The sequence below is a fragment of the Hermetia illucens genome, chromosome 6 (assembly GCF_905115235.1).
Source record: "Hermetia illucens chromosome 6, iHerIll2.2.curated.20191125, whole genome shotgun sequence".
NCBI lineage: Eukaryota > Metazoa > Arthropoda > Insecta > Diptera > Stratiomyidae > Hermetia > Hermetia illucens.
Window position 1 is genome coordinate 102,980,359 of NC_051854.1, and position 16,694 is coordinate 102,997,052.

At 39.6% G+C, this 16,694-nt stretch overlaps 1 protein-coding gene and 1 long non-coding RNA gene across 4 annotated transcripts in view; one reads left to right on the forward strand and one right to left on the reverse strand.

The window, feature by feature from the left end:
• The window catches only part of LOC119659957 (TBC1 domain family member 4), a 38,162-nt gene that overhangs the window by 12,806 nt on the left and 8,662 nt on the right, over positions 1–16,694 (reverse strand). For 2 of the 3 annotated variants that reach the window (XM_038068309.1, XM_038068310.1), the window contains exon 2: positions 9,652–9,954. In XM_038068309.1, the coding sequence (XP_037924237.1) occupies positions 9,652–9,954 (303 nt within the window). Of the gene's footprint in view, positions 1–5,784; positions 6,290–9,651; positions 9,955–16,694 lie in introns of those variants that run through there. The other variant, XM_038068311.1, reaches the window with a different exon arrangement.
• Positions 1–16,694, forward strand: part of LOC119659961 — a 35,345-nt gene that overhangs the window by 11,307 nt on the left and 7,344 nt on the right. The window lies entirely within an intron of this gene.

The window sequence follows — 16,694 nt, forward strand, 5'->3', positions numbered from 1 at the left end:
GATTAAACTCAGATATACTGATTGATTGGAATTGTTGTCGGCAACGCTTCTTCGCCTAATCATTCTTACCGCTATTAATTACATCAGAGTTAACATTCAAGGTAAGGTACTTTGTGCTTACATGACCAAAACAATTTTTACTGGCCCACAACAAAGAACTCATAAATTGTTAAACAGTATAAAGTTTATATCGATTGCTTGAATAAATACAGAAATATTCAATCACTTTTTTATCTAACAGTAGAAACAGAGTTTCCAAAAAGCAACAACATAAACTATATTTTGGATGAAATGAGAAAAAATAACGAGCCATTGAAACTTCTGCATTCAATTTCAATAAACTAGTCTTGAAATAAATGCATCTCTAAATTCAGCTCCGACTAGTTTGCCTTCCAATTAGTAACAATTTCATCATAAACAATTCTTGTTTATTTGGACAGTATTTAGTAAATGTTACGAAACTGAGTAATTGATTGAAATTATGTAACGCAAAGGCTGTAATATATGACGGAATAAGTATTATATCAAAAAATTAAATTCATCGAATAGACCTTGACAGTTACAAAGCAGAATATATTAAATCACAAGAACAGAGCCTACAAAACTTGTGTTTCGTCAAAAGTGTGGTTTTTTGGAGGTCACCATTTGAAAAAAAAATATGAAGTTCAAGTTCAATTGCTAATGATTTTTTCAAAAATTTCGAGACATACGAAAAAATAGAAAAAGCTAGGTGTTACTTTTTAGCTTCCAAGCATTCATTAATTGCAGGACTTATTCTCATATATTATAGTTTGCGTAAATAGATTGTAATAGTTATGTAATTTTTCATCGTGATTAGTCAATCTGATTGTTTCGTAAGCTGCTGGCCATTTAAAACCTAACTGACCTTATAGCAAGCTCCGTGTTCGGACAATGTGCCACAAATGTCGAGGCGATGAGAGCTACACAAATCCACAAATATCTCTCTAGTATTTTTTCGGTCGCCAAGACCGTGTTTCCTTACCACATGTCCGAGCAAGATATTGTCAGAGCTCTCCCTTCCGGAGTATAATCGCACAGTGTCGCAAAAGAGAGAGAGAGGTGTGCTCTCTCCAATCCCACCATCTAACCTCCCTTGTAACAAAGAAGGCAAGCATTCTGGGGGCCCTCGACACCGTTGTCGTATACACATTCCAAAAACTAACCCGTTTCGTTGTATGATAGTCAAAGGTTCGTGTAAATTCATCCTTATTCAAGGTATGGATAACGTTTCATTAGCAAGGAGAAGAAATGAGATTTGCAGGCTGCTGACCCATACATTTCTATATCTTTTAATCATCTTTTACAGAAAACTGAGTATACTTTGAGTGTCTTCAATTCAAGGGGAGTCACTATCCAGTGGGGTGTAGATGTGTTAAATTAATAGTTAATACTATTAATAAGGCCCCATCTACTTCCTGATATGATGGCGGTTGTTATACGGCCATTCAGACTATATTGACTTGCCTCTCTTACTTTCTCAAACATAACCGACTTTGTACAATTGCTAATTTTTTAAGTAGAAAATTAGGTTAAATCTTGTCTATATGTTAAACAATACATTTCGATTTTGTAATAACAAGAACGTTTCCTTTTTTAAAACATACGATATACAATAGTTTTTGAAATGTCCTGCTAGATTCCTCATTATATATTAATCAACCACAATATTCGCTTACATCCTGCAAATATAAACTGCCTAGTTTAAATGGAAATGCATTTCATTTCCGTTCAAATGTTTCACAAATAATTTCACTAATCTGGAAACATACTCTATGGTGGAGAACTTTTCCCGAAATTCGAATTTCTTATGAGAGACAGGTGATGACAAGTGGGGAATTGTCTTCCACATCTTTTCACTATGATAAAAGAACATTGGACTAGAGAAGCTAGCTTAGTTCACCTAAGTTTTTGGCATTAAATTGAAGTCAGGAATCCGGCGCTGCACTGATAAACGTCTGACAATTGCTAATTTTCCTCTGCATTGGCGATAGAAGGTTTAATGCCCCTAAAGATAACAATTACCGTCCTTTACTTATTGTTCGTTTACCTGTCGGACCTTTGTTGTTCATTGAGGAAACTATGAACGGGACAAAGGCTGAAGAAAAAGAAGAAGAAAAGTTTGTTGAAAAACTTTCCAAACCAATAAATTTGCTTTATTGCCGTTTTTCGAACAGCCGTCGTTTCTCGAAGTTATAAATACTTACTTGCATACTTGTTTCAGTGTTCTACTGTATTTTAAAGGAAATAATTTACAGTTCCGGTTAGGGGAAGTACTGCAAGTAGATTTTTGTTTGAGAATCGAGGAATTCCACTTGATATCGGACCGGACCAGTTGGAAAGCAACATACTTCCACGGTTGTGGTCCACGGAACCCTCATTCTTGGGCAAATACCTAAGGGTACTACGCTAATTTACTGGATCTGGCACGTGATTCATTCGTGGCAAGTTGGCACGCGGAATGCTGCATATGCAAGTAAACGCGCCGAACGGTACGGACGATCGGGTTTTGAGGGGTGCCTTAAAAGCTGTGGGATTCACAGAAATTGATCATCCACCCTATAATCCGCTCCTGACTCTTTTCTTCTCTTTTTGTAAACGTAAACAAATCGGAATACCGGAAGCTGGGCGCTTCAGCTAGAAAAGTTTTATGTTCATCTTATCTCTAGAATCTTCTATGCACACAAAACCTTAAACAGGATTTACGCGCACAAAGTTTTTTCTGCGACAGTAAGATGACGGTGGTTGAAAACCATTTCAAAGAGAAATCTAAAGAATATTTGTTTTAGAGACATGGAGGCAATATACTCAGGACTTGAAAACTGAAATCGAGGAAGCAATAAAACGAATGAAATCAGCTCAGTGAGTCCTTCAATCGGGTTATTGTGGATGGTAGAACACCTCCAGACTGGCAAGAAAGCACGACCGTTCCAATATGGAAAAAGAATAGCAGTCCGATTCGGTTGCTGTTCCATGCCGTAAAGATTGTTGAGCGTATCCTTCAATCAAGCCGAATTTGTCAAGAACTGCGAGCCTACTGACGCAATACACGCTGTGCGATTACTCATGGAGAAACAACGTGAGAAGCATCGTTCTCCGTGCATTGTATTTCTGGATCTAGGCAAAGCGCTTGACCGTATGTTACAAGAACTCATCTGGTGTACTCTGCGGCATCACGTCGTACGTCAACCATGGTCTGAAAAGTAATGTTCGAAGTGTGACGAGTACATCAAAACCGCTTCGTGTCTCTGACGGTGTTCATCAAGGAACCGCCCTCTCGCCACTCCTCTTTGTTTTTCTTGTGGATACTGTCATACGGGACATCCAACGTCTTGTGCCCTATACACTGCTTTTTTCAGATGATCTTTTCCTAACGTCTCATAGCAAAACTGATCTACAGTAAACTGTTCAAAAAGGAAATAATCACTTCATGCAACACGGTCTCAGATTGAATCTGAATAAAACAATTTTTTTTGCTACTGCAGTAATGGAGACGAAGATGCCGCTTTGGACCAGTGGCGTAACATGCAATGATCACATCAGAAATGAGGATATCCACGACCGATATGAGGTTGCACCGATCGTAGAAAAATTACGAGAGACGCTTATTCGATGGTATGTTCACGTAATTCGCGGTAACGAAAATTCACTTAGCAAGGTTGGTTTGAACTTCCAAGTCGATGGCTTGATATGCTGGATGGTGATTTGAAAGCCTAGCGACTGTATCTAACGGATCAAGACGGGTAGTTTTCGACTATGAACGGGACAAAGGCTGAAGAAGAAGAAGATTGCCATGGCTTAAGATGTATAATGCGCCATACTATCCTTTCTGCTGTTACATAATTTGGGATAAATTTAAGGAAGTTTGAGTAGATATCAAAATAAAAGGCCTAGATTTCATAAAGATGTGTCATTACTTTTTTCAGATGGGGAAATTATGAAAATAAAACGTGTCTCACTTTAAGTTTGTACTTTTTGACTCTTTATTCCCCTATATTTGCAAGGAATGTGAAACTATTAATTGAGACCTTTCGTTTGATATCCGCACGGATATATTTAGATAAAAAAATGTCCGACTTTTAGATTTGCTAGCTAGTATCTGAACACGAGTGACTTTAATTTTGTACTTTTTGAGAATGGTTTTTCTTCTATTTTGCAACCGATATTAAAACTAAAAGGAGGAAAACAATTTTATGTCCCTTTTTGGCACGTATGGGGACTTCTCCTTTAAACTACGCATAAAAGCATCACACTCACTGAATGCGTGGCATTTGGCAATATGTTCATCAATTTTCGTTGCGATTGATGCAGCCGTTTTCGAGAAAAGTGAGTTTGATAGACAGTCAAGCAGGTTTTGCGTAAAACCTTAAGAAAAAGTATTTTAGGCGCATATACAGTTTGGTTCAAGAATCAATATACTTAAATGAATTTCGAAAGTATAATTAAATCGGATAAATTCACATAACTCCGATAGAATTCATGTTTACAACATGGGTTGACAACATGACCACATTTAAACCTTCTTCCCAGGAGTATTATTGGAAAGCATAAAATATTAGATCACAATGTAAGAGCGTGCTCAAATCGTATTAACAAAATGTACACACGCTTCATTTCTAGTGCTTAGCTGTTTGAATTAGTGCCAAACGCTACTTGAGCTGAAGCCGAAAGTTCATAGTACGAAAAGTCAAATTTGTCTCTCAAGCATACCTTTGGACGTGACACATACATTCGCCTTCCGTTTTCGAATTAAAACAAAATCAAGGATGACGAAAACTTCTCAATATCAATAATATAAACACTCAGGTGCATATGTACACTGATCATGAGTGGTATGGGTGATAATTCTAAATTTGGAAAAACAGATTGCCCCTCAAATTTTCCCCTAAACCAATTATTAACTTCTGTATTTACATATATACATATATATCAATTTTGGCATTTTCAAACCTATCAACTAATTTTTCGCAAAACCATTATACTTGGACATATGTATATTCATTTTTTTAAAGACTTGCTTCTAGATTTATTTGACAGGTTATTTTGCAAGTGAAATCTGAAAACTCAGAATTTACACAAAATATTCAGCGTTCTCTTCGGTGTTTGAAAGATCATGTAATTGGAAGTTCGAATGGATGTTAAATAATACTCTTCCCAGAAGGTCATTTGCAGGGGGTGGTATTTCAAAACAAACGTATGTATTTTGCATACAGACATGAAATAATATAAAATGCCTGCATCAATCTCAACAAATGACCTTGATGCGCTTAGAATCGTAGTGCTAGTAGAAATAAACAGAATAATTGATATCGGCCAAAAGTCTTCGCATCGGTCTATTTTGATCAGTAAATCTAAATGATACTTTCCAAATTTCTCCTCCATTGGTATTCAAGCATAAACAAATTTACATGGCATCTATGAGTTCAATTGAAGAGAATATCTATATTCTGAATGAAGCAGTGATTAAGTGGAAATATAATAGTATTTGTCTTTTTATATACAGTACAAGTTCATTTTCATCGTTTAAATTCATATTCTTAGACTCCTGCTTAGCAATAATATTTAATTGAAACATTTTACTTTCTGGGCTGAATTCATTCTATTATTTGTATATTTTCAACTTGTATCTCAGAAAAGTTCCAGATGGAGAGATGAAAGTCAGAACGATTAGCTTGATTGAACTTATTGTTATACAACCGCATTGCATCTAATGGTAATAGTATCAAAAACTAAATATAGTTTTATTGCCTGTTAAACTTTACGTACAACTCTTTGGCTGTTGAGTGTTGATGCATCACTGATGGACTGGACGAGAATATTATCCCGATGAAATGGAACGGTGAACATTTTTTTATCAATTTCGTAACAACTCAGCACAGAAATGTACTTTCTCCTTTGCTTATGTAAATTCAGGTTTAATATTTCATTATTCACTCGAAACCTTAGGTCAAATTCTTTTCTGTTTTGTAACCATCGCTCTTTTCATTATTTCAATAAATAACTCAAATAACATTTTTTATTTTCCACTGAAATTTCCTTCTATTATAAGATCTGCACACAGGATCCCGTTTCCGTCCAATTTACAATTTACTATTTTTCACAGATAATTTGCATAATAACTTTATCAATCTCTCACTTTCCCGAATGAGCTACTTTGAATGTCTTGGGTGCATACAAACTTGGAAGTACGCTCAGTCGGCGATAATCAAGGAAAAGATATTTTTTGAGTATTTCCAATGCTGTTCGAAACTCGACTAACTGATTCAAATAAGTAGCAGAACAAAATTCAAGAGTACGACAGTTTTTGCGATTTAGCACGATCGGTAAAAGATATTTATGCAGCTAAGAATTTATCTCGGAGAAGTGTTACCGCAACTTAGAATTTGCATATTAAAAATAAAAACGAATCATTTGAAATTGTTAAAAGGCAAATAGATTTTTTTCCATGAATTCTTTCTTAAGAATTAATTATGATGCAACCTGTAACTGGGGGAAGTCTAATCATTTACGAATACTTCTTAACATGGACCGCTTCCATGATAAAACTGTCGTTTAAAAGATCAACTCGCGAAGGAGCGTTATAACACTTGGGTCAATGCTCAACCATAGAAGCGGTTCGATGCGCTTAGTAAACTGAAGGCTATCAACCACTACAAGTGCTCCCACTTTCTCCTCGAACGTGATGCGCTTCAGCCGTGATAAAAGGAAATTTATCATTGCACGGTTGACGGGTAATTGCGTGTTCTCTGCCGCCAAATTAATGGGCAAAATCCTGGTACACCTTGAACACTTGAACGACAGAGACCAGGCAGGATGATCACAATAACAGTCTGTCAGCTTCCTTATTACCAGCGATGTTTAAGTGCCCTGGCGCCCACATCAGGAATGTTCCGTTCAGTAGGCCAAGTTCTAGCAGCACTCCACACCAACTGGCTTGATAAGTCGTTGCAATTTAGTGCTGATAATGCTGCCCGACTGTCAGAACAGATTCAAATAATGTGACCACCCCCCCCCCCCCCTTTGTCGCAAATATTCCTCTGCTTCCAATAAAGTGGCATACATCTCCGCCAGGAATATGGTCGTCATTTTTTCGGGAAATCGAGCCGGATTTCCCGCGAACACCCCGGTGATAATTATTAAGTCTGTAATCTCAAAAAATTCATGGCCATTTATCGATCATTCTTCTTTTTCGCGATTACGACGGAATATGTCTCTTCGAAGACGAATCTGGAAACCGTATTATCGGAGGGCATCAGAGCCACCTGATGTTTGCCAAGAAATTTTCAGGTGGATGGATGACCGTATGATTGGCCACCTTTCCATGCGCCAATGGTATCAAGCCTATATGCGTCGTTATCTGCTGTCCGTTTTACCTCCTTACCTCCTTTATTAGGGGTAAATTTAGAATAGCTTCCAGTGCCACGGTCGGCGTACTACTCATTGCTCCAGTAATACTTAGGCAATCGAGCCTCTGAATCTGCGTCAGCAGCTTCCGCTCCAGCAAAGTTCAGTCTCGACCACTAGACGATGCACGCACACATTAAAATGGTTTTTATTATGGATGTATACATCCATTGAATCTGCTTTGGTAAAAACTCCAGGTCTTCTCTATCGCAGTCCTACAGCACCAAAGGAATCTGCAAGATTTTTGGTATTGTTCCTGAATATGGTGCTTTCGCGTTAACTTGGGGTTAAATTGTACTCCTAAATAATTTGTTTGTACCAGCTGGATTTACGCCCCTGCTAAGGGGGTAGCGTGTAGCTGCCCCACCTTATGTTCCTAGTGAACTTAACTTGTTCAGTCTTCCTAGCATTCACCGTGAGTCCATTATGGAGGCACCAACTGTGGATTACATACAGTGTTGCATTCAGACAGGCACATACTGTACCCGCAAACTTGCCGATAATTATCACGGCTAGGTCGTCTGCAAATGCTTGTGCGAATACATTAGTGCCTTCCAGGAGCCATAACAAGGTGCCCATTGCCAGGAGCCATAACAGAGGAAAGAGGACCCCTCCCTGTGGACAATCCCTAAGACACCCTGCCTCAATAGACTTCTGTCCGACCAATATGTAAATCTTTCTCCACTTTAGCATGTGAAGGATCCTACTGATTGATAGCGGATCGAAAGCGACTTCGATGTCCTTAAGTCTTCTCAATTTATGCCGTTAGTTCATGGAGTGCTGTTTTCGTGGATTTGTCTCTCTGGTAGGCATGTTGCCTACAGTGAAGTGGCCACTTAGAGATATATGTATCCCTTATGAACCGATCTACTAATCTTTCCAGTCTTTTTAGCGGAAAAGAAGTTAGATTGATCGGTCGGAAGCTTTTGCGTCTGTGTAGGTGGGTTTCCCTGGTTCGGGAATAAATGTTACCTTCATATTACGCCAGCTGGTTGGAATATAAGCGTGTGCTAGGCAAGCGCGGTATATATTCCGAATGTGTAGGCCCAGGACTTCCATTCCCTCTATTGCTAGAGCAGAAATAATGACATCCGGACCAGCAGACTTGTATCTGTGAAGCGAGTTAAATGCCCAGTTCACTCGCTCCCGTGAAACTACTTTGCATACCAGAGTCCAATCTTCCGATTCAGAGCTGTATGTGGCTGCCGGTCCCGAGATGGAATTTGGGATGCTGCCTGGGAAGTGTACTTCAAGTAAATAGCTTGCCGTTTCCTCATCGCTTTCTATGTACCTTCCGCCTGTAAATGTAGATAATCCAACTGCTGGCTGCGCTCTTTGACAAGGATCCCCTTTCCTATTTCGCCAAATCCGAGTTCCACCATGGTGTGTGACCCTTCTTTGGCATCATGAGTGGACTCTTTTCGAAAGCTTCTCTCATGCTGGTAGTGATTGAATTCCTACCAGATACTCCAGTAGTCTCGACCTTCTCGCGTTATTGATAACATAATATAATTATCATGTTCAGATTGAAACATTATGCAGTTAAAGTTTCAGTCGCTTGGGGAAAGTGTATGAGCAAGATTTCTAAATGCATCTATTTTTTATCCCATCACTCCTTTGTTTCTCAACTCTCATATTTGTAATAGAACCAGTTTTAATAATATTAGATCTATCCCCAAAGGGCTTTAAGATTTTCTATTTTCTAACTTTCCTAAGTCTGATAAGATTTCGTATGAATGAAATATTTGACGTTATTGCTATCCATAGCCAATAGGAAGTAAATTCGAGCATGAAAATGATCAATGCTTTTCTTTCTGTTAAAAACAAGAAATTTCCGATATGTGGCAAATTGCCAGCTGTTTCTAACTCGGTGTATTCAAAGAAATCATTTCGTGGGATTATTTAATGCCTCTCGCTATCGCTAAATTTTGTTGGATTTTTTCAGTAAAATTTTCCAAATCGTATGCTTTTTCATGAATAATCATGATTCAATATTCAAAAGTGTCTGAACTTATTTTGTGAACATTGTTGTGATGATCAAGTAAATACATATAAACCTGCAATGTATTTCCTTCATCCGATGTTTTATGGACTTTTATCTTCTAAATGCAAAAACACATTCCCGAATGCTTTGGTTCTGACGTCAACCAGAATTACCACGCGCTCTGCCACTGTCTCCATATAATATCCGATATAACATGACTAGAACAATAACATATACATATATACCTCTTCAGTCGATTCGCACTCGTACAGATGGATGTGGAGCAAAGGATCCTTTGGATCCTTCAGCAGATAAACCATTCCAGTTATGGGGCCCAGAAATTCCATGAAATTAGTATCAACCGTTTTCACGCCATTGCTTCCATTGTTTGTACTATTGCCAGCCTTGCACTGGACGTATCCTCCTTTTCCGTTTCGATGCTGAATTATTCGACACATGCCAACAACGTAACGAAGGTTGTGAGAAAATTGAAGTTCGAAATCCGCATTGTAAGCTTCCAGTAATCCATTCTCAATACCCACAGAGAGCTGTGAACGAAAAAAAAATAAAAATAAATTTTATGAGATGTACAATGTGAGCATAAAACGTAATTAAGGTTTAGCACAAATATATCAGCAATGCTGCCAGTAATATCGAAGTAAAGGATAATGAGTTGTTTGCAACCTCGAAGTCATAACAGTGAAGTACGAATGGAAACACTCTACATGAATCCCTAGGAATAAATTGGGTCACGTCGTGACGTAAAGCGCTCTAACAACTAAATTGATTGAATATTTCTCCCACGTTATTCTACCGTACCAAACCTCTAATTCTCCTTGAGTTATGTGAACCTCTCGATGGTTTTAACGCCAGAACCTTGTGCTTGGAGGAAATGCAGAGTCACGCATTCATTGCGCGAAATTATTCAAAAAAAATTCATCCTGAAATCGTATCCAGGTGTACATTATATGTTGATTCATTGTTATTAATAAAAACGTTGGGCTTTGTGTCTAACTATGTACATATGTATGGTACGAAAGCGAAGAGGTAAAGCTTTCAATCTGCATATCTACAACTATTAAACTCTATCAGGACTAATAAATCTTTATCGTTTCTTCTATAATGATTTCAACCTATGCAGCACATAATGAGCTTGAAGGAGAATCATATTGAATGTACTCGAGGTTGTTTGCTTCAGAGAAGCTGTTCGTCTTACAGTAGTAAAATAGAACCACAATTCAATCAAATCAATTGACATGGAATCATATGAAAACCTTTTCTATTGACTAATAATGAATACAGTGTAACCTTAATATCTTTGGCGCAACAATCCAATTGGAGCATGATGCCGATTGACATCTTGGCGGATGAGATGACGAATATATATAATGCGAAGTCTATCTCTCCTTTATCGCAGACGAAGAAGGACGAAAGGGAGAGATCTCTAAATAGATGGCAAGAGCGTTGAAAACGCTCGGAAAAGGGTCGGTGGACATACAGGCTCATCCCTGCCATGAAGGAGTGGTTGGAGAGACGGCACGGTGAGATTAATTATAATCTTACTCAGTTTCTCACGGGGCATGGAGGATATCGCCACTACCTGTGCAGGTTTAAACTAGATACCTCACCCGATTGTCCAAACTGCGATGGAGTCCCAGAGGACCCAGAGCATGTATTCTTTCACTGTCCAAGGTTTGTGGAGGAAAGGAAGAACCTAGAGGAGACTCTAGGAGAGGTGCTCGTACCAGAGAATCTGGTGCGAAGAATGTTAGCATGTTAGGAAGACTGGGATGCGATCAACTCCATAGTCGTATCTATCCAAAGCAAACTGCGAAAGACTGAGGAGACTAGAAAAGCGTAGTACGTACGCCGCGTAGAGACGAAAGGGGACCAAGCTAAAATGAGCTGACTCTGCTCCGTTTTGTTTTACACAAAACCTTAAAAATGAGCAACCCCCTCTTCATTCAATAGGAAATCAAGAGTAAAAACAAATATTGCAAAATAGTGGGTAAAAGGAAACTATGCCCCGTACATGCTGGTTGCATGGTAGTAATAGAAGCTACTATTAAGCGGTTCACGGAAGTACTAATAAATCTTCTCTTATATAATCGGAATGTTGGAATCAACGATTATTAAACCGAAGAACTCCCGTGGCCAATTTTCAATCATAATCAACAAGGAAAAATACAACTTCTAAAGTTTCCTTGAAAAAAGTATTTTTTCTGTAATTGTGGAGATTTGGAAGGAATACGATCTATGCGATGGCCTTTGAAATTGGAGGTATTGAATATGATTCCCCCAGTAAAATTTTTGAAATGTCCAAGCAAAATTAAAAACCAAAATCCAAAAATATACACAGGAAAATGAAGCTGCGTATCTACAGGGTAATCACCAGATCAGGCAACAAATACAATGTTAAACGCAGTTGAATGGGAGGTTTTTTCGAACGGTATTGATAACAGTTCCTGTTGTAAATAAATGGCATATTAGGTATAATAAAAAGCCCTACGAAATCTACGATGAGGCAGAAATTTTGAAGGAGCTACGGCTATACATATAAGCGAATTGAGCGTCAGCTCATTGAGGAAATTGATGGAAGTAGGCTAGTCAGAAAACCGAGAAATAGATCGGAAAACGCAGTCGACGTGAATGGTAAAATAATATTATGTATAAGCGACTAGAGAACGCCGTTACTGAATTCGCAGAAGTGGAGAAATTCAAGGAATGAAACGGGCCGCAGTGTTGCGAAGAAGAATAAACAAAACAGAAAACTCATGTTGGCGGACAGAATAGAATATTCTGCTTGTCTGGGTTTTCGTAGGTATGGAAACGCGGAAGACCCTAAATTCTACATTACTCAATAAAGCTACAATTGTTAGAATACATCTGTTATCAAAAACTATTTTTTTCCCCAAAATAATATATAAATATAAATATTTCAATCATCATCATCATCAACGGCGCAACAATCGGTATCGGGTCTAGGCCTGCCTTAATAAGGAACTCCAGACATCCCGGTTTTGCGCCGAGGTCCACCAATTCGATATCCCTAAAAGCTGTCTGGCGTCTTGACCCACGCTATCGCTCCATCTTAGGCAGGGTCTGCCTCGTCTTCTTTTTCTACCATAGATATTGCCCTTATAGACTTTCCGGGTGGGATCATCCTCATCCATACGGATTAAGTGACCCGCCCACCGTAACCTATTGAGCCGGATTTTATCCACAACCGGACGGTCATGATACCGCTCATAGATTTCGTCGTTTTGTGGGCTACGGAATCGTCCATCCTCATGTAAGGGGCCAAAAATTCTTCGGAGGATTCTTCTCTCGAACGCAGCCAAGAGGTCGCAATTTTTCTTACGAAGAACCCAAGTCTCTGAGGAATACATAAGGAGTGGCAAGATCATTGTCTTGTCGTGTACAGTAAGAGCTTTGACCCTATGGTGAGACGTTTCGAGCGAAACAGTTTTGTAAGCTGAAATAGGCTCTGTTAGCTGCCAACAACCCTGCACGGATTCCATCATCGTAGCTGTTATCGGTTGTGATTTTCGACCTTAGATAGGAGAAATTGTCAACGGTCTCAAAGTTGTATTCTCCTATCCTTATTCTTCTTCGTGTTTGTGTTTGACCAGTGCGGTTTGATGTTGTTGGTTGATTAGTCTTCGTCTTCGGTGCTGACGTTGCCACCATATATTTTGTCTTGCCTTCATTGATGTGCAGCCCAAGATCTCTCGCCGCCTGCTCGATCTGGATGAAGGCAGTTTGTACGTCTCGGGTGGTTCTTCCCATGATGTCGATATGGTCAGCATAGGCCAGTAGTTGGGTGGACTTGAAGAGGATCGTACCTCTTGCATTTACCTCAGCATCACGGATCACTTTCTCGAGGGCCAGGTTAAAGAGGACGCATGATAGCGCATCCCCTTGTCGTAGACCGTTGTTGATGTCGAATGGTCTTGAGAGTGATCCTGCTGCTTTTATCTGGCCTCGCACATTGGTCAGGGTCAGCCTAGTCAGTCTTATTAATTTCGTCGGGATACCGAATTCTCCCATGGCCGTGTACAGTTTTACCCTGGCTATGCTATCATAGGCGGCTTTAAAGTCGATGAACAGATGGTGCAACTGTTGTCCATATTCCAACAGTTTTTCCATCGCTTGCCGCAGAGAGAAAATCTGATTTGCCTGGAGTGAAGCCTCTTTGGTATGGGCCAATGATGTTCTGTGCGTATGGGGCTATCCGGCCTAACAAGATAGTGGAGAATATCTTATAGATGGTACTCAGCAACGTGATACCTCTATAATTGCTGCACTGTGTGATATCTCCCTTTTTATGTATGAGACAGATAATGCCTCGTTGCCAATCGTCAGGCATTGATTCGCTGTCCCATACCTTCAGCACAAGTTGATGAACCACTTGGTGTAACTGGTCGCTTCCATATTTAACCAATTCGGCTGTAATTCCATCGGCTCCTGGCGACTTATGATTTTTCAGCCGATGAATTGCACGGATTGTTTCTCCTAAACTTGGCGGTGGCAGTATTTGTCCGTCGTCTTCAGTTGGCGGGACCTCCAACTCGCCGATGTTCTGGTTGTTCAGTAGCTCATCAAAGTACTCAACCCATCGCTCTAATATGCCCATTCTGTCGGAAATCAGATTTCCCTCTTTGTCTCGGCAGGATGAGCATCGAGGTGTATAAGGCTTCATCCTGCTGACTTGTTGGTAAAACTTGCGCGCCTGGTGCGGTTGCTCCCTGTACTTTTCTAGTTCACAGACTTGTTGGTTCTTCTAGACTTCCTTTTTCCGTCTGTGAAGTCGCTTCTCCGCTCGACGGAGTTCGTGATAAGTCTCTGCGCGTGCCCGCGTTCTTTGAGAATGCAACATTACTCGGTATGCAGCATTCTTCCGTTCCGTTGCTAGCTTACATTTATCGTCAAACCAGCCGTTCCGACTCCTTTTGCGGCTGGGGCCAAGTATGTTTGTGACCGTATCCATGATAACGTTCTTCAGGTGATTGTGAAGGTCATTTGTTGATGCTTCATCTCCAGGTCCTCGGTTGACTGCGGTTATTGCAGCATCCATTTCCCTCTTATAGGTGTCGCGGAGGGTTGTGTTGTGGATGGCTTCAGTGTTCACTCTCACCTGATTGTCAGAGGGGATTTTAGGTGGTATTGTTATTCGGGCTCGGAGCACCATGCCAACGAGATAGTGATCCGAGTCTATATTGGCCCCCCTATATGTTCTGACATTCATCAAGGCTGAGAGGTGGCGGCGTTCGATCAACACGTGGTCAATTTGGTTGAAAGTGGTCCCGTCTGGAGAGGCCCACGTATGTTTGTGGACCGCTTTCCGCGCAAACCAGGTACTTCCAACAACCATTTCGTGTGACCCTGCTAATTGAATAGTCCGCAGTCCGTTATCATTTGTTTTTTCGTGTAAGCTATGGGAGCCAACGTATCGCCTGAATACTGGCTCCTTCCCTACTTGGCTGTTAAAATCCCCAAGTATGATTTTGATATCATATCTGGGACAGGCTTCGAGGGTTCGTTCTACTGCCTCGTAGAAGGTATCCTTCTCCGACTCTGCAGTCTCCTCTGTAGGGGCGTGAACGTTTATGAGGCTTATATTTCTAAACTTGCCTCGCAAGCGCAGAGTGCATAGCCGTTCGCTTATGTTTTCAAAGCCGATAACAGCATGTTTCATTTTTTGGCTGACTAAGAAACCTACTCCGAGCACATGGTTTACTGGATGACCGCTATAATATATGGTGTAGTGGTTCTTCTCCAGGAAACTGGTCCCTGTCCATCGCATCTTTTGCAACGCTGTTATATCAGCCCTATATTGGGACAGAGTATCGGCTAGCTGCTCATCAGCTTTATCTCTGTACAGGGAGCGCACGTTCCATGAGAAAATGCGCAGATCGTTGTTCCGTTGTCGTTGCCGGGTCCGTCGTTTTAAAATCCGTCCTGTCCGAGGCTCCTGTTGTGGCTTCGTAACAAGTTGTTTTCCGTGTAGGGTTGTCAGCCCTACCCAACCCCCAACCTGGAGGACCAGTTGGTACAATTTGTCCCGTTTTTAGGCGCGGGATAGCTACCCTAAATATTCTTTTTCGACCAGTTCAATTTTTTGGGCCTGGTATCATATCCCTAGGCTTCGTTTAGTATCTTATATAGTAAATTTGATTTGTGAATGTACTTGAAATATTTTCCAATAGCGTTACCTATTAACTACACCAAGGAGGTTCCCAAATCCATTTGAAAAAGGAGAAAGGAAAATCACTGCAGTGTGAGCTAAAAAAGGCATTGCAGGGAATAGGTGTGGGAAATTTCAAGTGGTTTTAATAATGACAGTGACTCCCCCGTGGGCTGGAGATTTAAAATTCATTTAAAGTGTTCCATGTTTGTAGTAAAAAGCGTCTAAAATGGATAGACATTTTTGCGTCAAATCTCGAAATTCTTTACGTTCATGAATTATTATCCACGACTCAGATAAAAACAGGTGATTTGGGAATTAATTTTTGGACACTTTTCGTTTAACTAAAGTTTTGATTTTCTTGCAGCAAAGCATATATCAGACACCGTAAGTCATCTTCCCCAGTGCTAGGGTTTAAATCCTAGCATGTTAGTAAAGCAAAAGGAAAGGGTTTCAGATTTTTATTTTAGCTATAATAGATTTCCTTAAACGGTCTACATATGTTTTCTAAACAATAAATATCTGCATATATTTTTCTAGAACAATCTTACATAAAATGAATTAGATAATTTTATAATCAATACTCGTTAGACAGCAAGTTTCATTTCTTGTTAGGCATATCATATGCATAGCATTTATAATAATTGTAAACTCCAACGATGAGTTAATATGAACACCACGATATTCGCAAAGGTGTGCTTTTTAAACTCAATTTAAGCTATTGATTTTTCTATTCCGTAAATATGTTGAAAAGGATCAATTAATCAATCATTGCACTAATCAGATTACATTTTTATTGTTTTTGGTCGATCGAACTTTTGAATGGGATTAATATTTCATTTTATTTCATACAATTTCAGCACCTGGTTAAGAGTTCGGATTCCTTTGTACATAGATATATGTTCAAGAATTGTTCCTTCATTGAATCAAAATTGGAAACAGAACTAGTGGAGATATCGAGCAACTCCCTTAAAACCTAAATGTAGGATATGAAAGAAAGAAAATATAGCTTGTAATAGGTTAGATATTGTCTTCTTTTTGTAGTTAAGCCTAAAATTGACAGATAGCTTGTAGCTTTGTACTGATGAAGAGGGTAAGTTG